The sequence below is a fragment of the Pieris rapae genome, chromosome 4 (genome assembly GCF_905147795.1).
Source record: "Pieris rapae chromosome 4, ilPieRapa1.1, whole genome shotgun sequence".
Taxonomy (NCBI): domain Eukaryota; kingdom Metazoa; phylum Arthropoda; class Insecta; order Lepidoptera; family Pieridae; genus Pieris; species Pieris rapae.
In genome coordinates, this window is record NC_059512.1 from 6,805,872 (window position 1) to 6,827,608 (window position 21,737).

At 31.8% G+C, this 21,737-nt stretch overlaps 5 protein-coding genes across 7 annotated transcripts; 2 read left to right on the forward strand and 3 right to left on the reverse strand.

Moving 5' to 3' along the window:
• Positions 1–113: 113 nt before the first annotated feature.
• Positions 114–7,367, reverse strand: LOC111003018 (sperm-associated antigen 6-like). The gene is made up of 14 exons (XM_022273351.2): positions 7,203–7,367; positions 6,789–6,893; positions 5,694–5,851; positions 5,430–5,476; positions 5,272–5,356; positions 5,027–5,161; positions 4,602–4,715; positions 4,238–4,411; positions 3,779–3,931; positions 3,487–3,639; positions 2,907–3,065; positions 1,287–1,432; positions 1,134–1,194; positions 114–988 (listed from the first exon to the last, which is right to left on the reverse strand). The coding sequence occupies exons 1-14, from the start codon at positions 7,240–7,242 to the stop codon at positions 917–919; spliced, it is 1,602 nt and encodes a 533-aa protein (XP_022129043.1). The 5' UTR covers positions 7,243–7,367; the 3' UTR covers positions 114–916.
• Positions 1,981–3,136, forward strand: LOC111003016 (DNA-directed RNA polymerase III subunit RPC7-like). Its single transcript, XM_022273349.2, has one exon. It carries the CDS (start codon positions 2,123–2,125, stop codon positions 2,771–2,773), a length of 651 nt encoding a protein of 216 aa, XP_022129041.2. The 5' UTR covers positions 1,981–2,122; the 3' UTR covers positions 2,774–3,136.
• Positions 7,368–9,214: 1,847 nt separating the features above from the next.
• Positions 9,215–15,143, reverse strand: LOC111003066 (coiled-coil domain-containing protein 93). Of its 2 annotated transcripts, XM_022273427.2 has the most exons (11): positions 14,799–15,143; positions 14,451–14,659; positions 14,106–14,373; positions 13,957–14,022; positions 13,861–13,884; positions 13,743–13,790; positions 13,370–13,671; positions 12,697–12,816; positions 11,950–12,179; positions 11,609–11,729; positions 9,215–11,316 (listed from the first exon to the last, which is right to left on the reverse strand). In XM_022273427.2, the coding sequence occupies exons 1-11, from the start codon at positions 14,880–14,882 to the stop codon at positions 11,085–11,087; spliced, it is 1,704 nt and encodes a 567-aa protein (XP_022129119.2). In that variant the 5' UTR covers positions 14,883–15,143; the 3' UTR covers positions 9,215–11,084. The 2 variants fall into 2 exon arrangements, with proteins under 2 accessions (XP_022129119.2, XP_022129118.2); XM_022273426.2 differs by having other exon boundaries at positions 13,861–14,022; positions 14,799–15,142.
• A 697-nt stretch (positions 15,144–15,840) lies between these two features.
• Positions 15,841–20,019, forward strand: LOC111003091 (ubiquinone biosynthesis protein COQ9, mitochondrial). Of its 2 annotated transcripts, XM_045627961.1 has the most exons (6): positions 15,923–16,185; positions 18,713–19,068; positions 19,148–19,239; positions 19,308–19,428; positions 19,511–19,714; positions 19,866–20,019. In XM_045627961.1, exons 1-6 carry the CDS (start codon positions 16,152–16,154, stop codon positions 19,899–19,901), a joined length of 843 nt encoding a protein of 280 aa, XP_045483917.1. In that variant the 5' UTR covers positions 15,923–16,151; the 3' UTR covers positions 19,902–20,019. The 2 variants fall into 2 exon arrangements, with proteins under 2 accessions (XP_022129146.2, XP_045483917.1); XM_022273454.2 differs by lacking the exons at positions 18,713–19,068; positions 19,148–19,239; positions 19,308–19,428; positions 19,511–19,714; positions 19,866–20,019 and adding an exon at positions 16,756–18,626 and having other exon boundaries at positions 15,841–16,185.
• Positions 20,020–20,061: 42 nt separating this feature from the next.
• LOC111003093 lies at positions 20,062–21,691 on the reverse strand. The gene is made up of 3 exons (XM_022273457.2): positions 21,066–21,691; positions 20,630–20,923; positions 20,062–20,560 (listed from the first exon to the last, which is right to left on the reverse strand). The coding sequence occupies exons 1-3, from the start codon at positions 21,545–21,547 to the stop codon at positions 20,416–20,418; spliced, it is 921 nt and encodes a 306-aa protein (XP_022129149.1). The 5' UTR covers positions 21,548–21,691; the 3' UTR covers positions 20,062–20,415.
• Positions 21,692–21,737: the final 46 nt, after the last annotated feature.

Below are 21,737 nucleotides of genomic sequence, written 5' to 3' on the forward strand. Positions count from 1 at the left end.
CAGTAATTTGGAAAATTATTTCAAAGCACACAATATAAATTGTAAGATGGAAAGGATATGTTTTGAAGTGGATACAGAAGGAATTCATGTACTTAACCTACTTGGCGGTCCTGGCTTTGGGTAAGTATTGATCTAGTAAGAGGGAGATTTCGGGCGAACTTTGTAAGTCAAAATCCAATACACTTTTGACGTACGGTACTTGGCCCTCTCGTTACATAGGGGGCCTTCCCGTGTAGCCTCGCGGCGTCTGTCTCTGTCTCCTCTCATTTGTTCTGGTTGGATACCTTTCATAATTATTTCATAACGTTTTAAGTTTTGACTTTAGTTTATCATTTAATTCATCAAACGAAGACATTGACATCTTCTCTTTATTCCAAAATTGGATGAACCCAAAATTTTCTCGTTTGACATAGCCGCCGTCGTCACCGCTTGAGCAAAAGCAGTGATTCCCGAGATTGTGCAAAGAAATAAGAATATGTATCTTATTTTTAGTGTCACGACTTGGCCGAGCGGTCGCCGTTGATTCAGAAACGAGACGTAGCAGTTAGTTTTTCATAGTCAGTCATAGTTTGCGCTAAATCAGTCTGAGCCGAGAGTATCGCTAAGTGTGTCATAAACCAATACATTTAATATGATATACAAATCATATTTAGCGGTAAATCTCATTTCTGACTTTAAGCCTATATTTAGATCCCAGAATATCCTACCCTCTTATTGGCACTAGTTAAATAATTTTCCGGCGGTAAAATAGTATCTAAATTGAATATGAAAATCAGTTACAGAGTTGCGACCCAATCTATGGCAATTGATACGACGACGATTGGAGGGAGATCAGTTAAAGTTCAAAAAAACATCTGGACACTATGGAAAATTGATTAAACGACTTAACATTCGAACAAAATAAAATATATACAATTCAATTTGTGTTTTCCATTGTCAATTCGCTCTGGCAGTCGCTAGGTACCCTGTCCGTGAATAATTCTGGAATCTGAAACCGAAAAGTAAATAATCTAAATGGTAGAAAAAGTAAGATAATCTGCGCAGTGCAGATTAGTCGTGATAGTTAAACATGCCAACAAGTAACATTATGAAAATATTATGATCCTATAAAACTAAAATGTTTTATATTATACCTGTGGTGTAAAGGCTTCTACTCTGTCTAATAATGAATCTGAATATCCTGGTGTGTAAAATCTGTAAAGATCATAAATTATCAAGCCCCAGTTAAACCTAAATAACAGTAATCGTAGGATCCTTATAATATTTAAAATTCATAAATTCCATACCTTACTATTTCTTCTGGGAAGCAACTGTTAATAATATTTATATACTCTTTTAGAGAAGTTCCAGGTACCGTATCGATTTCTTGAATCCTTTTTAGTGCACCAGTTGTTACAAAGAGTCTTCTGGCTCGGGCATCGTTTGGAAGTATCTAAAAAGTAATAACTAGCATTATGTATTAACCGACGTCTGAATAGACCGCCCATTGATTGATTGACCGCGGTTCTTCTAGGCAATAGAGTACCTATGATATTATGGTATTTACTTATGATTATAATATTTTAAAGTCAGTTTTATTCGCCTCTTTTTGCTGTTTTGCCTACATTTTTGTCCTTTGGTTTTATGCGTTTTATTTCCGTTTTAGGCGTTTTAGTAGTATTACTTATAAATAAATAATAATAATGAACTTTTCGTTTATGACCGCTCACGGTCACGAAAATATGCAAGTATCAGTATGAGGTCAATTGACTAAGTCTAAAGGACAGACAATCCACTATTATACGTTTGTCATTCTGTAGCAAAAATTGTATACAATATTTTTTTTTAATTCGCTAAATAAAATCAATGGTATTTTATATTCTAATAAAATTATAATTGATTGATTAACAATGATAAGTTAGTCTATTAATTTTCTGTGTTTGTGTTGGCACTTGACTACTGAGTATTGACTTGTCACTTGACTTGTCCAACTTTGATTCTTGCAATTCGAATTGTCAATTTTGCAATTTGTGGGAAATTATATATATTCTGATGAATTTAAATACCATGAACAAAGTTATAAATTAATTAATTTACCTCTTTTAATTTCTTATAAAATCAATGAATTGGCAATAATAATACTATGGCAGGCAGAGGAAGAGGTCGGGGTAGCAATACCTCGCTTACACAAGAGCAAATGCAGGCTCTTGGTATTGCGCGAGGAGATAATGCACCACAAATTTTGGCTCCACCACCTCTATTTCCAAAATTAGAAACAAAACCTCTTCCATTAAACAGTGATGCCGCAACAGAATATATGCTCATTGTAAAGGATCAATTTATAGAATACTTACACGAATCACCCGCCTATGTGAAAGCAAACAGAGAAACAGATGGAATTGAAAGATATTCTGATAAATATAAGTTGTTAGCCATAGACGCCAGTAAAGGAAGGGTATTGGATTGTGTCTGGGCTAATTTCCCTCCTGAACTCAGACCACAAGCGAGTCGCATGCGACCAGCATCTCGAAAACGAAAGTTGGATGATCCCAAAGATATAGAAAAACGTTTACAATTACTAGAGAAAAAAGAAACACAGGAGAACACCAACGAGATGATGGCTACAGCTGGTGATGACAACAAAAAACAAGATGATATAGATGAAGATTTAGAAGATGAAGAAGAACAAGAAGATGAAATTGATGATGGTACAGATTATGCAAATAACTACTTTGATAATGGTGAAGACTATGAAGATGAAGATGATAATCTTGATGATGATCCAGTCTATTAAAAAGGAAAAAAGGAATGACAAATGTGATACTTTTTAACAAAATATACATATGATATATTCTATGTTTAAAGATATGATAAGAAACTCTTAAATCATAATGTTATGACTTAAAGGAAAGTCAAGAGTTCCTTACTTTAGCATATTGTGCTAAAACATATTTGAGTATGCATGCTGGTGCAGAATGTAAGAGGGGTTCTAAGGCTGGCCTGTGTAAACAGCACTGCAAGGCCTGCTTCAATGCACAAGAGGCCCGGGCTTTCACTTCTGCAGATGACTTAGGACTTGTGTACAACTATAAACATTAAAAATATTTACTTTTGTGAGAGACAAAATATAATTAAACACCTTAACCAACTACCAAAACACCAGACAAAACAATATTTTTTTGAATTCTCTTATTATGTCTTAAAAATTCAAATACTAGCTAGTAAGTACATAAAATTGATTTACACTTAAAATAATGCAAACTATTTTAATTTGTTCATCTATCTACTACCTATTTTTGCCTTGAATATAAAAAAAAAATCGTAAAGAAATTTAATTTAAGGGTATGTATTTTATTTTAATGATTTGGTAGCTATACCAAAAATTATATTAAGCTGCTCAGAGTCTTAGCTTTAAAAATTTGTTTTTAACTATTTAGTTTGATAGATAGTCAAATTAAATTAAATATGGATTTCTATGTGAGTAATCATTACTTGTTGGATTACAACCTGAAGTAAAATTGGAAATGCATTAGCTACAGCAACAGCAAGGCTATGTTGTGGAGAATGCTTTGATATATGCCCTAAAGTCCAAGCTGCCGCACACAACTCTGCATCATCTGCATCATTTTTCTGTAGTATTTCAACCGAGACCACCACTGCCTGTATAAAATAAATAGCACATTAAAATACTCATAGGTGTATGGGTTGAATAAGGTAATTAAAAAAATTATTAAATAAGTAAAAGTTAAATTTACTATGAAATTTAAGGTGCTAAATCAAATTTTTAAAAATATTTCACCTTTGATTCAATGACCGCCATAGCCAATTGATCAGACTGTCCTGCTATATAGCCGAGGGCCATACAAGCAGGAATACGCGCTCCGCCTGTGTTTTCGAACATGAGTTCAACTAACGGTCCACAGCCTCCTGTGTTGACTACGAGCTGGGCCAACTGTAGATAAATAAAGTTTTGGTTTAGTTCCGCTGTTTGAATGCTAAAACTATTGTAAACTACATATTTTTGAAAGCTATTGTAAAAACACCGTTCATCGGGGGTGTGAAAGTATAATAAAATATGAACCAGTTATGCGCTCCGTTCAAATGTCCTATGGTCCAATGCGCGTTGAAACTGGAGATGATAAGTTATGGTATATGTATGTATCTGCAAATAGTCGAACACAATGTTTCGACTTATATCTTTCGTTTCATCGTCTTGCGCCTGTTTAGTTTGTAAAGCTTAGGAAAATAATAGACTTACATCAACAGAGTGTTTGACTATGTCTCGAAGTAGGCAAGCCGCAGCTCTTCGAACTGGGGCCGAATCATGACCAGTGTGTAATAGGGCAGGGGGCAAAGCCCCACCGGCCACTGTTGCCTCTGCTAGCTCAGCTCTCGCACTGGCCACGGCACCCAGAGCACACAATGTACTACGCTGTAATATGTCGAAAAAAAATTAACAAGAGTACGGTTTAAGTATATTGTATACGGTCATCAAATATACTAAGGAACCTGTTTACCTATATACAATGTGATCACTAACAGAATGAGCTGTAAGTGATCACATTATAATATATACTTAGGTCACTTATTTAAAACATTTAAATAAAAAATGTTAAGCATACCTTTAATTTCGGATCTTGATTCTCTAAGCCACGTACCAAATGTGGAATGGCACCAGCGTCGACAACTGCCTCAGGTTTGTGTTGAGCTAAATCTACGAGCGCACCAGCTGCTATCTATAGAAAAAAAGGCCTTTACCCATTTTCATCTTACATTTTATTAAAAGCAACTAGGTCCAGTACACGAGAAATCTAAAAACATAGTCAAGGTACGTGCTTAAGAAAACGCTGTCGTTCTGTTGATAGTTATGTTGTATTTAATATTTATTATACATTTTTAAGTAAAATGTCAAAGAACTGAATACGTTTTGTAGTAGTATATCAATATTAATATACTAACATCTAGGTAGTCGGATTCGAATCAAATCGTAAGAACATTTGCTAGTTGCGGTGATGTATCATTTATACAGTGTAGACGATGATGTCACCTGTTTTAAGCTCATTTCCGGTTCCTGAAAAGCTAGCACAAGCAATGGCAGAGTTCCCGCATCGACTACTAATCCGGCTAAGTGCTCGCTGTGCTTTCCAATATAGCCGAGGGCCCACGCTGCATTCTCCTTTACCTGCGAAAGCAAAATGTATTTTGTGTTACTATGCTCATACAATATTCTATCATTAAACTCAACTCCAGATCTCAAATTGTAATCCCTTAATGTAATTTTTTTAATCCTACCTGAGTATCAAAATCTTCAAGACATGACACAATGTGCTCTAATGCACCCAAACGAACTATTGCTGAAGCCAGTTCTTCATTGTGTCTGTAAAGAATATATGCCAATGATTCGTTAATGACTAAGTAGCCCTACAGTAATTAAAAATAAGCTTCCTTACTTGGCCACCGCTCGCAATAAATACAACGCTGATCGCTTATAATATACCTGTAAAATAATTTATTTATTCTGTAACTCTTAATTGAACAGAAATTCAAAGGATCGAAACTACTGTAACTATAGAAAAATGCAAAAAAAAACGAAATAAGATTTTTAACTAAATATTTATACTTAGCGTATATATAATATCAATATAATATAGTTAGGTTAAAACGATAAATGTATACAAAAGAAATAGTTTTCATACATTAAAAAAACTACATACATTATACTTGTTAAGATTTTCGAGTGTTGAGGTGACCATGCCTCCACTAAGCAGCTGCCTGGCTACAGCTTCATCGTGTTCAGCGAGTCTTGCTGCCGCCACCACAGCACACTGCCGTACTGTACTGCATGCATCAGATAATAGCGGACGAAGCAACTCTACAAAGTGACATTCTTATAGAGAATAAAAAATGTGAGCCGTCACGGGACGCCTGGCAGATGTTGAAACATCGACATTATTTTGTTAAAGTAATATGCAGAAAAGAACAGACTGTGATAGGAACTAAATATGTCATAATGATAAAATAAAATATTACGATTTTTTTTCTAGATAACGATGACTTTGTTGAATAAACATTATTTTCATTAAATATTTTTAATGTGAAATTTACTACTGCATTTAGACTGTATATCATATAGCGTGGCGACGCGTCGCCACGGCATGCGTCGCCACGCCAGAAATCGTGCGGCTATAGATGTTTCACATCAATAGCTTACAACCCGCCCCGGCGTAGCAGGGAGAAACTTGAGCCGTAAACCTTGAAAACTAATACACCTAAACCTTCCTTTTTAAATAATTACAGATATTTGTGTGTAGACAGTACAGCGATAATGTGTGGCAGAGGATTTATTTTTATGTAACATAAAAGTAAGAAGTCACCGACTTTTTGTAGGCTTGACTGTCAAGCTCTGGAACCTAATCTCTTATCATTAAGGTAGCATTCGTTCGAGCATTTGTCTCCGACTTTACAAATCCAAGAAAAATTCTTCATTCTTGGGTTAGTAATATAGTTAAATAACGTAGATCCAGGGTCCCTACAATCTCTCAAAATTAAGCTCTTTATAATGTAAGTACAACCGCTCCACACTTACCTCTTTTTCATTTCTAGTAGTAGTTCTCATCAGGCAAAATAATAACCCTATAGGGTTAAAGCAAAGCAAATACATATTATTTCATACATATTTTATCTATAGATACAGTTACTGTTTCGCTAGAAATCAGTGTCTAAATTTATTCAAATCAAAATTAAAATAATGCAGACTACTACAGTTTATAAAAGAGAAGATTTAGGAACTAATAAGCATTATATATTACCTAAAACTCCTGCACTCTCAAGGCATTTTACATTGGTTGATCGCGTAGCCAATTCCGCCATAGTTTGCACGAATACTAATCTTGCTTTTTGATACGTCTCGAATACTAAAATAATTAGTTTATGTGACACACTGATGATGTATAGGAAGGTAAATAAAGAACTTTTAGGAAAGCTTAATTCGATCACTAAGGCTTATATTATAGTAGTTCCTGCATAGCAGACTAAATTAATTTTTAATCGGCGTTCGTAGTTCAGCAGTTAACGGGGATCATTCGTATCCTCAGCGCTGACTTTGAATATAGTCAGTATTAAAACTGACTGACCTAAGTACTATTCGTACACATCATTAGATAAAAAGAAAAAATGTGTCTATTATTATATAACATTTAACTATTAAAATAAGATAAACAGACCAAGTTGGATATTTCGAGGACTGCTCATGGAGTGACTCATCTTTATATCAACCTCGATTACTTTTGTATATAGAAGAAAATTTCTAAATTGCAGTCTTTATTGAATTTTATTTTTGACATAACTATGTAAATGGGATGATTACAATAATATGACACTGACTTCATAAAAGTCACTGACGAATGATGCCGTAAGATAGGTACGCTAACGACATAGTACATAAATAAATAGATATATTAAAACACTACACTAAGTACTAAAAGTTACTGAAGAAACTCCGACTTGGACCTACCCCGAATTCTCAAACCAAAAATGGATATTATATGTGATTTATAAATGCTATCAAAATGTTATTGCATAAAAATGATCTTTTCAAATCAGAAAACTCCTTATTTACTTAGAACCTCTTCCAAAGATTTAAAACTAAAAAACTAAGGTGTAATTAGTTAGTTTCTAATTATTAGATGGGTGATAGTGAGGGTTTTTAATTTAGTATAATAACACAAAGGTTCCTCATTACTTGCATTCACAGGAACTTCATAGTAAACAATCCCTGTTGCACGTGTTTTGGAGTGAAATTATCCTACCGGCTACGAATGCCGTGCGGTTAAATAGTCTCAAAGTGCCATGCAACCGTGAAGGCCATGTAATCGACGTCATTATGTTGCGATACTAGTGCACACATGTAGAGCCATTGTAACCCGCCATTCAAGTTACATTACGTAGAACACTCACACATCTTGAAACAACCTGTCGCGACTCACAAGTTAGCTCGCGGCTATACCGCCGCGTACGCAATCACGCTCTCAAAGTCAAAACATATTAATTGTAGTAGCATATTGCAGTAACAATGCCTGTCAGAATTTATCGGTGATTCTCTTTATTACGTTGAGTTTATTGTAGAGCGATATAGTTTTGTGTAAACATGCCTTATATAATGATAATGGGAGGTTTAAGTGCACCTCACCTCTCTAAGGATGAAGGAGCTACGGTGTATGGACTGAAAAAGGACGAAAGGGCAGCCGTCGTTAGAGTGAGTAATTTAGTAAATCAGTACTTAACATTGTAAACTTAACTTAGCTATCTATCTATATCTCTATGTAAGATTAGTCAAACAAACAAAACCAGAACTGAAAAAATGTAATGTAAGGAAAATAAGTATAAAATCAAGCGCATAATAATCTGTATAATAAAGCCAAATTAGCGCCCACACTTTGTAACTTCCAATAGCGACAGCGATAGCGATCACGACGTTTTTGTATGCAAGCTCGTTATTGTTCTCCATAGCGCTGATGTTGCAACCACTATGATACAATAACTTATAATTGAGATCGGTATCGCTGTCGGTATTGGAAGTTATACTGAAGATTCAGGTAGATGCTAAGTTTTTGGGGTTTCTTGGGGTTTGACAAACAACAAGAAATTTGCTATCATTTTACTGGAAATGTGAGATTTGTTTTGAATTGCTAACTCATCGTCACATTAGTAAATTATCATTATTTCAGGAGCTGAACACATCATTGGGTATAACTGCAGCTGTATCATCAGATTCAGAAAAAACTGTGCGTGTCACACAAAAAGGTATGACACTCGTTGTCGTGAACCGATTACACAGTTTATTGGGCTACGACGTAGTCTCTCATTCAATGGCCATGACAAATGCAAACAGAGAACTTGTATCATTCACTATGTATAAAAAGAGTAGCTCCAACTCGCATACACACAGTCATAGTGGAAGTAGTTCTCATAAACCTCATTCTCACGGCAACGTCGTAAACCTATGAACTATTACCTTTATCCTATATTGTGTGATTCCAATATATTCATAAAAGATAGTTATAACGTGCTTATTGCGTATTTTTATACAAGTTATTGAATTAATGAGGCATTTAATGTATTTAAAGAAAAAATTTAATCAATTGTTACTATGTATATTTATAAATAAATACGTTTATCTTATAGAATTTTGTATTATGTCAACCAGTATTGTTTATATAATTAGTAAAACATTTTAAATAGAAAATTGGTTTTATTTCATTTTACAAATATGTAGAAACGCAATACAATACATCTAGCAGTCTTGATGTTATTTAAACTGATGGTATGTTACTTATTGCTAAGAAAATATGAATCGTTGGTTAAGACTAGAAAATATAGGTACAAATAAAACATAAACAGGAAGAACAGCGTGACGTGATGAATCAGATAATTAATGTCTGATATTACCAAATTAGTGATTAAAAATGATATTAATAAACTACAAAGTTAGCGATTATCTAGTTGATAAAAGGGCCTGGGACTGGTGATGGGCAGGCTACTTCTAATTAATTTGCTATATTTGTTTTTAAATATGCGTTATTTGATGATTTGCTTTTTTTTAAAAGAGTACTGAGAGTTTTTTCGCCTGCATTTTCTATCGGCCTACGCCCTTTGTCTTCTTTGCCGATGAGTAGGGATGCCTACAAATTCAAATTTAATGCCGTGGAATAAGTGATACCTGTCTATCTTATGTTCCATAATAAACATGGTAGACCGTTACAAAAAAATCTCAAGTAGGATAGACAAACTCAGCTTCCTTTATTTGCCTGACTTACAAAGACTCATTTAAAAGATATAAACAATTTTCTAATTTTGTCTTTCCATTTACAATATAGACTTAAAAATAGAATAACAAAACAGAAACATAATATTAAATAAGTAAATCACACTGCATAGCATATTTAAGGATAACATGAGGTGTTAGGTAAATCAATAATATCAATCACGATTCGTGCCCGTTTTGGTGTAATATTTTTTTTCATGAAAATTATTTATTCGACCGGAACTTGACTGTAACGGATACTATGAAAACATTGTTTTTGATTTAATATTTTAAGTAACCGTGATCGGACCTCAATTATTTATAACATTCAATAAACAAATTTAGCAATAGTAATTAATAATATGACTTTTTATAACCAACAATGTAAATACACTTTACCAAATTAGAACTCGTCAACGAGTTTGACAACTTAAAAAAAGCGACAATTTTCTATAAAATTATTTTTTTACATTAATCATGAATATTAAAATTTACAAAAAAAACCAATTCAATAATGTATTATTTTGTTTATATTTTCATAAGATCTCAGCGGTGAAGGCCATTTTACCTTGAGCTACGGAATAAAAATGCATCGTATACATAAATGCCTATTCAAAAGATGCTTGCAAACAGAAAATTAGCAGCTCACCTTATTTGAGAGGTGAATGACCCCAAGTTTGAGACGTTGAACTATTCCTAAACTAACGAACGAAAAATCGAATAGTTAATAGATTAGTAACAATACTTTTTTGAATAGAAAGCTTTAAACTCTGAAAACATCTCAAACACTACTCGTAAGTGGATGAAAATAAGCTTTTTTAGATAAGTAGTTTCTTATTCGGAACATTTGACTTACGAATAATTTATGTTTTGTATAGCTATTTGGTACTTTATCTATACATTGTGAAACAGACCTTAGTGTTACAAATTGTCGTATGTCAATGTCATATTGACGTATACTAAATAATAATGGAATTCTGCATTTAAAATTTCGAACTCCGTACAAATATTGGCCGCAGCTTAGGGGATCTAGTCAAGACAGCTTTACAGTAGTGTATGTAGAAAGTAGAAAACTTTGTGTTGGTACTTGCTGTCATTTTCATAGAAATTTAGTTTTCGACTTCCTACATACACTACTGTTAGGCTGCTTGACTAGACCCCCAGGTATATCCGACGTCTTTCATTTACCTAATTCTATATTCCGTATGCGATACTAAATATTTCAAAAGGGGGTTTCATTATTTCTATACATTTTACATCAAACAATACTTATTAATAGAAATAATATTACGTATTGAACACTTTACTGTTCCTCTGAACCTATTCGATGTCGCTCCGAAGCCAATTTCTTTAAGGCGGCCGCATACTGTCGTTGTACGTCCATCAACCTTGAATATTCGGTGTGAAGGGCTGCCTTTTGTTCTTTCTCTGTTTGATACTTGTGTTCGACTTTACGGACGGTTTGGTTAACCCAGTCTACTATTGATTCGAATTGAATCATAAATTCTTCACGTTTTCTTGGTGATGACATTACTCTGGTAATTTAATAGACAAATGTTAAAAAAAAATGTCAATACAAAATTAGATTCTCAAGTACTGTTATCTGTAAAGTAAACTCTGTTAAGAATTTTAATGCATTTTACTTAAGGGCAGAATTGTTTTTTACTTGTAACAAGTTGAAAAGTATAGAGGAAAAGGAATAATTAACCACATTCCCCCATTGGGGGGGGGGGGGGGGGGGGTCAAGAGACGACTTTCTGATGGATCTACTACAACATATTTTTGTCTTAGTTTAAATTAATATCACATTTTTTTATAAATACTCACTCTTCATAATTATCCAAAATTGAATTAAGTAGACTCAACTCCTTCGATGTATAAAGTTTCACTTCATAAAGGGTGTTGTAAAAAATATAATGTTGTTTTGTTTCTTTATGTTTTGATGCAACTAAAAACATAATACTTATATGTATTTATTAAAATACGTAAATGAAGTAGCTACAGCAGCGGTACGTATATTATTACTGGATTTTGAGAAAAAAACTTTTTTGTATGTTTAATAACATTTGAACACACCTGTATGACTTTTTTTATAATACATCTTAAGAGGTTTCTATATTAAACTTAAGAAATATACTTTTTAATTTCAAACACATTAAAGCCATTACCTTGATTATACAATTCTACGAAACGTTTCTCGTACTGCAATAACTCAGCCGTTCCAGGTACTTCGTCAATCGCCACAGAATACCTTAAAACTTGACGGTTCAAATGTCCCAACTCCGCTTTCGTCTTACTAATAAAGTCTTTTAACTTCTTTTCTCTTTCTTGGAACTCTTTCAGTTCTACTGGAGTTAGGGGTTCTTCTTCTATTATAGCAGTAGGTTCTTGGGCAATTCTAAAAAAAATACTTATTTAAACTGAAAAAGTTTTTTTAATACAGTTGCTCAAAAAGTGGCATATTGCAGGGACGTATAGCGTTCGGGATGTGGGCTATGTGCTATAGATATGGCTATGTGGGGAAAAAGCACACTCGTGCTTTTTCTGTACCTTTCGCGCACTCTTGCGTTCTCTTTTCTAACTGTTAAAACAATGTCAATTAAAAAAACCAACCACTAAGGTTTTCCTAAAAAAATTCATAGAAGTTTTTATGATCATATTATATAAGGAAATATTTCTAAAAAGTTTACGAATTAGGTTCAATATTTCAACTCCAATAAGTTAGGTTAGGTTTCTTTTCATTTCATATCAATAAAAAAAATATATGTACTGAAGACTTGGCTGTAAAGTTCCCTTTGCCTACCCAGAATGAGTGAAATAAACAAAAAAAACATCTCTACTAGTATTGTTATACGGTTGGCGCGATTTTTCAAAAATAACAAAATAAAATAGGTAATTAATAAAAAAATGTGAACCTTAATTCTTCCTGAAGGCTCTTATGTTCCTGTTCTCTGTGATGGATCACCTTCAAAAGTTCATTTCTTTCTCTTGCTATTTCTTTAAGGGACTTGTAAAATTCCTTTGCCTTTTTATCACTGTAATATACGTAAAACCAAATTTTATCTATTACATTAACTGCACACAAAGGGGACCTTCTTACCCTAGGTAATTAATTACATAATTTTACAGGTAAAAATTAGAAACCCACTTTACATACTATAATGAATATTAGTAACTTAACAAATTGTAAGCAATTTTCAATACATTGGTGTGTAATATTTCGATGGAGAAAATATTTTAATCCAATATTGAATTCAGAAAGGAATTAAATTATTACTTGGCTAATAACAAAGTAGATAATCTGATTATGAGTCAAATGGAATTGTCATGCATACTTGTCATGTGGTGATATCTCACTAATGCTAACTTGAATAACATTTTACAGTTATGGTTATGTAATATTCATATCATTGGGATGCTTGACCAAAATTCAATCAGTGAGTAAAGAAAATATATCGGAAAGAAATTAACAGTAAAGTATATATAACACATGACACTCTTTTGTTATATAAGTTTTAACAATTGCATATTTTTATTTATTTTATTTATTTTGCATTTTTATTTATTTGGCAAGGAAAATATACTTACGTAAAATCATCTGTTTTTATTAACTTCCGAGTGATTCTTTGTAACTTATTCAGTACCGTGGTATATTGTTTTTTAGCTGTATCCATTCTCTCTTCATGTTCCTTTCTCACATTTTCAACTTCATTTTCCATAGTGTCTATAACTTTTGATAGTTGTTCAATATCATTAGAATATTTAATTTTTTCATTTTCTTCTAATTCCAGAGGAAGATCACCAGTTAACTCTGATTGCAAAACAGCATAATGAATTTTAACATCTGAAACATCTTTTTCTGAGTTTTCATGTTCTATGAATTTATCTGTCTGAAATATTAAAAGTCTGTTAAAACATGTATCTGATAAAAAACTAAAAAGTTCCTATGAAAAATACTTACTTCTGTTGTAATATCTGATGGATCAGCAAGTGTTTTTTCATAATCATACTGAAAAAAAGGAAGAAAGCATAATTACTTGATATTAAAAATTCAATATATTTATTAAAATAATACTAACCAGTAATTCAAGTCCTTCATCAGGCTGTGAATCAGTTTCGTTATTAGATATATGCATTAAAATACGCTGATCATACTCAGATAGCACTGCATTTACCTGCTCTAAGTCATTTGCTGGAAGACCTCCTTTTCTTTTACGCACTCTACATGGTTTATAGAGATTCTGAAAGATTCATAGTATAAATATATTTACATGTTTATCTTACTAATTAATGAAAAAGAAATAAGATTTGCTTAATAATTAACCTGTATCATAATGAGATTTTTTAACATTTTTTCTTGTTGAATATAATGTTTTCTATCCAATTCAAATATATGATCTTTTTCATATTGCCTAACTGCAAACATACGAAGTTCGTCTTCTTTAGCCTCTCTAAATTCACTTGAGTACTTTATAAGCCATTGTACAAGAGGAAAAATATTGATAAAATCTAAACCCTGAATTTGATGAGGTTCAATAACAAAAGGACACTTCATTGTTGGCAATACTTTGACTATCTTCTCAGTGAGGGCTCTGTAAAAATATTATAATATGATACTTCTTACATTAAAGAAAAAATTCACAACTAATATAAAAAAAACAACTCTTACATTTTTTTTCCAATAGTCAAATTCTCTTCAAATAGAAGATTGATGTCAATATCTATATCACACAACTCTATACACCATGTCAAACCACCAACAATTTTATCAAAAGGTGATAGCCCATGTAGTTGGGCCCTGTAATAGCCGGCAGCAACCAGAGCATCAGATATTTCATGCCATTTAACAAGTTGTTCAGCATCCTCTCGTACTTCAACCTAGTAAAAATATTTAAATACATATTTGGCACATATTGTATTTACATGGATATTTTAACTTTGACATATTTCCTAAAAGTAGCTCACTTTTAATTAAGACTAAATATAATTATCACTTAACATAAAATATAAATTTTACCTCTTTTCCTTGATTATCCAATCCACTATAGATATTCATCAGAGGTTTGGACCGAGTGAAAATATGTTTATGTTTCGTAGCCATGTTTGTAACTTCTTAACTGTTTTGCTAATTAATTTATAATTGATAGTTTAAATTGGGAGACTATATTTCGTTTTGAAATTGTAAATTGGATAGATGCATATTGCTTGGAAAATGTTTCGGCAAACACAAGTGATTTTTAAAGTTTTTTATGTGTCATTCTATCTTTGAATACATTCATTTAAAATAAGAAAAACATAAATGATTAAATAATTTAATTATAACACAGGAAATAATTTTAGAACTTTCACATATTCTTATAATGTAATATATATATTTGTTTTGGTACTTGTTTTAAATAACAGATGAAATAAACGTAATTTAAATTTTTAATAATGTGTACACAATAGCGTAGACAATGAACTATGTAATAAGTGTAGGCTTAATCCAGTGTTGCCAGATGGTCTTGGTGACATACCCCAAGACTAATTCCACCCAGAAGGCCAGAAATCCCCTGGCCTAGGATCATAGGATGCCCTCTCCAGTTAAGAAAGACCCTTCTTCACCAATCATAAAGTTTAAAACACAGGCAACCCGAAATTTGGGTCACCATGAGAAACACCTAAAAGTCAATGCGACACTTGGATAGAATAAAAAAATCTTTTTTTTTTTAATTTGTAAAAAATTAAAAAACAATTTTAGATTAGAGAATTAAAAGCACTTTTTCAAAATGTTCGTGAGCTTGTTCGTTGAAATCTCTACTTTCCGCTGGTAAAAAAATATAAATATGTATTACTATACTAAATCTTAGAAAACTCTATGAAATGAGAATCTTATGGTGGTTGTACACACTCGGCGAGAGACTCTCGTACTCGAGAGTGTACAACCACCATAAGACTATCTACGCAGATTTTACGGTAATTTTTAATTTTAATCCCTGGTCAGGACGATAATTTAGGCTGTGGGTTTGTGAACCCTAATTCCACGTGTAATTCAATTCAATTTAATTTATTTGTTAGTATAGTATATATTAGTAGTAACTAGTAAGTCGACGTAAAGTTGACTGCTGACATTATTACTCTTCTCTTGTTGTTGACTATATTCTATGGTCTTTAATAAAATACCAGAATGTACATTGTACAATATTAGTTAATATTGATTTAATTTGTTGTTTGTTAGCGAAGTGTCTGCTAATTACTTAATTTAATTCCAAAAAGAAGGCATTAAAGGAAGGTCTCTAACACATTATTCCTGGCAAATAATTTATTACATGTGGAAATTTTACGGATAATTTGTCAGTTTCAACTCTTCTGACAAAAATATTAAAGCGAAATGAACATCTCTAAATTTCCAAGGCTATTGTGCTGTAAGTAACATCTACTTTTTAATATTTTTTTTATTTCTAGCAGTGATGCCAATTTAAAGGTTTTGATATTGGGAGATGTCAAGGGGATTTTTTTAAATTAGCACATATTTTATTGAGGTGTATTTTAGATTTTCCTTATTTTAAACCACACGGTTCTAAATACAAGCGTGGCTAAAACTGAAATATTAATGAGTTATAATACTCCCAAGATAAAAAATAACACCTATTTAATACTACTTGAATGTTTTTAATCTAAATTTAAAATTACCTTTTAAAACTAGTGTACAAAAAATATGTACATATAAGGAGTATGTTGTTACAAAAAATATGTACATATAAGGAGTATGTGAAGTTGATCCTAGGGGAATATTCTGTAGGAGTTGGCATCACTGATTAATAGTAATTAGTAAATAGTACATTTCCTATATTGTTCTTGCGTTATTGGTTCAGGTTTGTTTATACATTTATACTATAATGCCTTATAGAATTTGCAACTTACACTTTAATTTTATCTAACATTGTTAATTACTTAAGGCTGTTTATGAAATACTGAAGTGAATTCTATTCCAGAGTCCTATCAAATTATCAAACTAGAGGTAAAAACAACTTTGTAGAATTAATTTGAAAACTTAATTACCTTTAAAATGGATCAAAATATGGATATTGTGGATCTCATATCATCACTGTTAGATGCAGGAAAATATAAAGAAGCTCTAACTGTACCTAAAGAAGAAAAGTTTTTTAACAATTTTAGAGATAATTGTTGGGACCTCATATCCATTGTAGTCAGCAAAATTCAAAATGATACAATCACATTAAAGCCTTCTTTATATGGTACTTGTGAGCAGCTTCTTTCACTAATTATTGAAAGTGGACATCATGAGGAAGCATTGTTGGAATTTATTGAACAGATTGAAGTTGCCAAAAATGATGCACAATTTAGTATAATTTTAAATCCATTACAACAGCTACTTTTAAAATTATCTACTAAAAGAGGCAGGACATTAGAATGTTGTCTTAACTCTATTAGTACTTACATAGAAGCTATTCCAGTATTGGATCTTAATTTAGAAGGAAAAGAAAGATTGTTAATGGATAGTGATCCGAATGTAAGGAGGATAATTCATGTTTATTCACTTTTGCCTCCATTTTACCAGCCTTTTATTAAAGAATTAAAAACTAACTATAATGAAAACACTGTTCAAATAATAGCATCTTTTCTCATAAGCCTGCTTGGGAAACCATTTGTATATATTGATTTAGATCCTGAATGTAATTACAATGGACAATTTCGACAATGCTGTTCCACTATTATAGAGGATATTTGCTTTCTTTTAAAAAATATTCTTAAACTATTTCCTTATTTAGAAGACTGTTATAAAGAAAGTCAGAAGAATCATCAGGCCAAAACAACGGAATCTATTAATGATGATTTTGAGGATCCATTTAAACATAAGGAAAAAATTAATCTAACAACTTTGTCTGGATTATACTATATAATATTCTCAGAAGATTTTGCAGTACCAGATTTTGCAGTACCTCATATTTATTCAAATCAATACATAACACATATAATTCTAATAAGTGTTGTACACTTACTGAGTTTTGTTGAATACAGCCCTCAAACAAAAGCACTATCACTTGGTACCAGTATTCTGAAGAGGTTTCCAGACAATGCATCACACTCTCTGCTAACTGTGCCTATTCATTATAAATTATGTAAAATATTAATAAATGTCTCTATATATTCTAATTATGATGGTAATCGGAAACAGGCTGTAAAATTGATAGAAATGTATGTTAATAAATTTAACTATAGGGGTAGAATTTTAGTATTAAAATATATTATTGACAATGCCAATCATTCTGGTATGATTGGATATGCTATAACTTTGTACAAAAATTCATTAGATCAGGCCCTAAAAAAAATCGATATACCAGAATGTTTTACAGGCGCACAATTGCACGCTATGATTAAGAAAATTTGCTATCTCCCATATGGTGAAGAGTCTGATTTGGTTGAGTTAGCTGATCAAATCATTAGTGCATTGAATTTTTTGAGATATATTGTTTTAAAAGATTTAGAAAACAAAACAGGGATAAAGGAATTTCTAAATTTTATAGAGACAGACTATTTACATAAATTACGTACTGGTCTTAATATGTCTAAAGCACATTATGAAGCCAAATTGAAGGAAATTGATGATTGTAAGAAAGTTCAGAATAAAAATGTTGAAGTTCAAATTAACATAGTAGGAACAATGCTTGAAAATATTCCTACAAAGAACAAGAAAGATATCATAAATTCTGCATTGAATGCTTTCCATTTAATAGAAGGTCTTGTTGGACGTTTAACTGAATGTATTAACTTGATTAAAGCACAAACTAATACTCAAAAATAAAAAAATTGTGCGGGCTTAATAAATACGATTTTTTTTAAAGCTTGTTTTATTTTTTACCTTACTATCAGTTTAAGATAAGTTACTTTAATATTAATAATTAAATGCTTTTCATATTTTGTCAACAGCTGTGAGAAATGGTCATAGATGTTTAAAGCAGCGTGTTGTATTAGCACCAATTATTGGGACATCAAATAATTTAAGGCACTATTGTCAGATTGCTGAAAAAAAAGATACGGTCATTCCAATAACAAGAACAAATAATGAAGAACATCAATATGAGGATGACATTAAAAACAAAATACTAGCTAAATCATTAGAAATTGTTCCAAAATCTGGATGGTCTGTTGAAGCTTTGGCAGCTGGAGCAGAAGCTGTGGGATACCCAGGCATCACACATGGTTTATTTCCAAATGGAGGGGGAGATCTTGTACATTATTTTAATGTAAAATGTAATGATGAACTAGTTCAGCAAATGAAGGCAGTAAGTATTTCACAGTAACAAAGTTCTATTTGTTACAACTGTTAGAATAAATTGTCACTGTTAAAAATTACAATTGCAGTGGACCAAAGATGATATAAAGGAGTCTAAAATACCAGTTCAGAAAGTGGAGAATGCCATAATGATACGGCTGTCAATGATAGATCCTTACAAGTAATGTATAAAATCTCTTTAAAATAGATTTTTTTAAGACTATTTTAATTTTTTTATTTCTTTTATAGGAATACATGGCCCAAAGCTATGGCTATACAAGCACTACCAAATAATGTTCCTAATTGCTTAGCGACATTGCTCTCATTAGTAGATGATATTTGTTATCATACAGGAGATCGTAGTGTAGATGTAAGTTACCATCTTTTTGTTTTTCTTAACTAATGAGAGTTGGATTACTTGATAAAGCTATATTTATTACTATTTATTTTAGTTTAACTGGTATATACGCAGAGTGGGTTTGGCTGGCATATACAAGGCTTCCGAACTTTTCTATCTTACTGATAAAAGTGAAGAAAATAGCTCCACAAGATCTTTTGTTAAATCTAGAATAAGAGATGCAGAATTAATTCAAACTGCACTCAATATGAATCCTGTTGCAGTGGCACCTCAATCCCTAACAGCTGCTTTTGTAACGGTGAGAATTATTTATCATTATAATATATTAAAAATAACTAAATGAAAAACAGTAAATTTTAAATTACAGTATAATGATAGAGAAATATAGTATAAAATCTTGTAATTTTATTAGTAACATGAACACATTTTTTATAGATTTATTTTTACAGGCTAAAAACATGCTGGGCATCAACACACTTAAGTGAATGAATACTTATTGCAAATAATGTATACTCTTCATAAAGTTCTAGATAAATGACAGTATTTTAATTTTCAATTTATTTAATAACTATTTTGCTTAAATAAAATTATTTTTGTTGTTAATGGTTTTATGCTTTAGTTTGGTGGACAGGAAGTACATGGTAGTTTTTTATTGACCAAATAGAGATTTTACATATCTAAAAGAAATATAAGTTATTTTAATGTTGCCACAATTTTTTATTATAGATGAAAATTGTTAAATTTTTGGGAAACCTTGCATACTAACTAATTTATTTGTATACTTTAATATAAAGATAAATAAGCTATATATGAAGAAGAATATAAGAGGATACAACTTAACATAGTCTAGCAAAACAACTATACATTACTTTTACTGCTCTCTCCAAAATACATGTGGCTGTTAATATTTTACTTTTAACTTTGTCAATATTACAGCTTGGTTTAAATATATAACATGTTGTGTGTATTACAAGTGTTATAAAAAGTTAACAATCTAATTTATGTTGGTGCAATATAATCACTACCAAGAGAGACATATGTAATAAGATTAGGTGGTAAAGGTAAATTTTTCCACAACTGTTCTGAAACTGTTTGGCGTATGACAAATCTGCAAATCTTTTGTAGAGAATCTAATTTGGCAAACCTGAAATCAAGAAAAACATAATAAAATAATGAAAGGGCATTTAAAGAGGATCAAATTAGGATTTCTTACCTGTTTAATGGTCTGGCTAACTTTACTGGCATTTCAAATAGATTTGATTTAACATCTACAGTTGCACAATGTTCTGATATTCTGTTTGCTGGTACAAATGTCTCATTATTTAAGGAAAACAGACCATCTGCATGGCGTAGACGAGCATGTAAAGTCCGTCCCACACATCGAAAAGACACACAAAGTATGTGGCGTGAGTCATAAGAGTCCCTTACAAGAAAAACATTATCATGCTGGCCTGCAAGGAGCACCTCAGCTTCACTAGATGTGATTCCACCCCAATACCAACCATGCCTGAAAATCAATTAGTTATAGTTAGCTCAAACTCTTACTTACTAAGTCAACTATCATGCATTATTAAATTTACATTTATCTAAATACCAACACCTATCAGGTCAAGATATCTCTATATAACTTATACTCAGATAATACATACTTTGATAATTGGCAATAAATAGCACAGCTTTCAAGTGAAATGTGCTGATGATGTCCCCTTAAAACTGAGTGGTCATCTGAATGTTGGCATTTGATCATTTGTTTGTGAAGATCAATATCTCTTTTAATTTCGGGTTTAGCAGCAAACATAAGTCGTTCTGTAGATGATGAGGTTTCAACAGGTTTACACAAGTACTCATTGGCATTATTTTTGTTCCCAAAATACCTCTGCAAAGACCTAACACTACCAGTAATGAATAGTTTGTTCTTCCAAAATTTTATAAACTTATTAGTCTTCACTGGACTCGTCCTCTCTGATAAAAACACACACCTAACTATGTCAGTCTCATTTAAGTCTCTTTTGCTTTCAATTGTTCTTTGTAGATGTTTACATTCCATTGGTTTTAACCATTTACGAAGACAACCTGTTGTAAGCCATTTACGTCTATTGCAATGTGTACACCGTTCGTAATTTTTATTCATTTTTATTTTATATATCAATTACGACATAAATCGCAATTCAAAATCAAAACAAGTTATAAAGACCTATATAAATATAATATATATTATGTCTATCTCTGTTTTATAAGTCAATACAACACTCTAGAGCAATTGTAAACTGCGTTGGTTTCTGTGGTTCTGTATTGTAATCAACTAATCTGTTTCGAATTAG

Bases quoted from the DNA above. Each gene is read 5' to 3' on its own strand.
- LOC111003066 (XM_022273426.2), bottom strand. From the start codon at position 14,882: ATGGCTACGAAACATAAACATATTTTCACTCGGTCCAAACCTCTGATG. The intron at 12,817-13,369 runs GTAAGTATATTT...CGTATATTACAG, and splicing joins ATAAAAACAGATGATTTTAC to TGATAAAAAGGCAAAGGAAT. The intron at 11,730-11,949 runs GTAATGGCTTTA...TTATGTTTTTAG, and splicing joins CGTAGAATTGTATAATCAAG to TTGCATCAAAACATAAAGAA.
- LOC111003093 (XM_022273457.2), bottom strand. From the start codon at position 21,547: ATGAATAAAAATTACGAACGGTGTACACATTGCAATAGACGTAAATGG. The intron at 20,924-21,065 runs GTATGTATTATC...ATTGATTTTCAG, and splicing joins ATTTATTGCCAATTATCAAA to GCATGGTTGGTATTGGGGTG. The intron at 20,561-20,629 runs GTAAGAAATCCT...TCTTGATTTCAG, and splicing joins TTAGCCAGACCATTAAACAG to GTTTGCCAAATTAGATTCTC.
- LOC111003016 (XM_022273349.2), top strand. From the start codon at position 2,123: ATGGCAGGCAGAGGAAGAGGTCGGGGTAGCAATACCTCGCTTACACAA.
- LOC111003018 (XM_022273351.2), bottom strand. From the start codon at position 7,242: ATGAGTCACTCCATGAGCAGTCCTCGAAATATCCAACTTG. The intron at 6,894-7,202 runs GTCTGTTTATCT...TAATTATTTTAG, and splicing joins TCCTCGAAATATCCAACTTG to TATTCGAGACGTATCAAAAA. The intron at 4,412-4,601 runs GTATGCTTAACA...GACATATTACAG, and splicing joins ATCAAGATCCGAAATTAAAG to CGTAGTACATTGTGTGCTCT.
- LOC111003091 (XM_022273454.2), top strand. From the start codon at position 16,830: ATGGATCAAAATATGGATATTGTGGATCTCATATCATCACTGTTAGAT.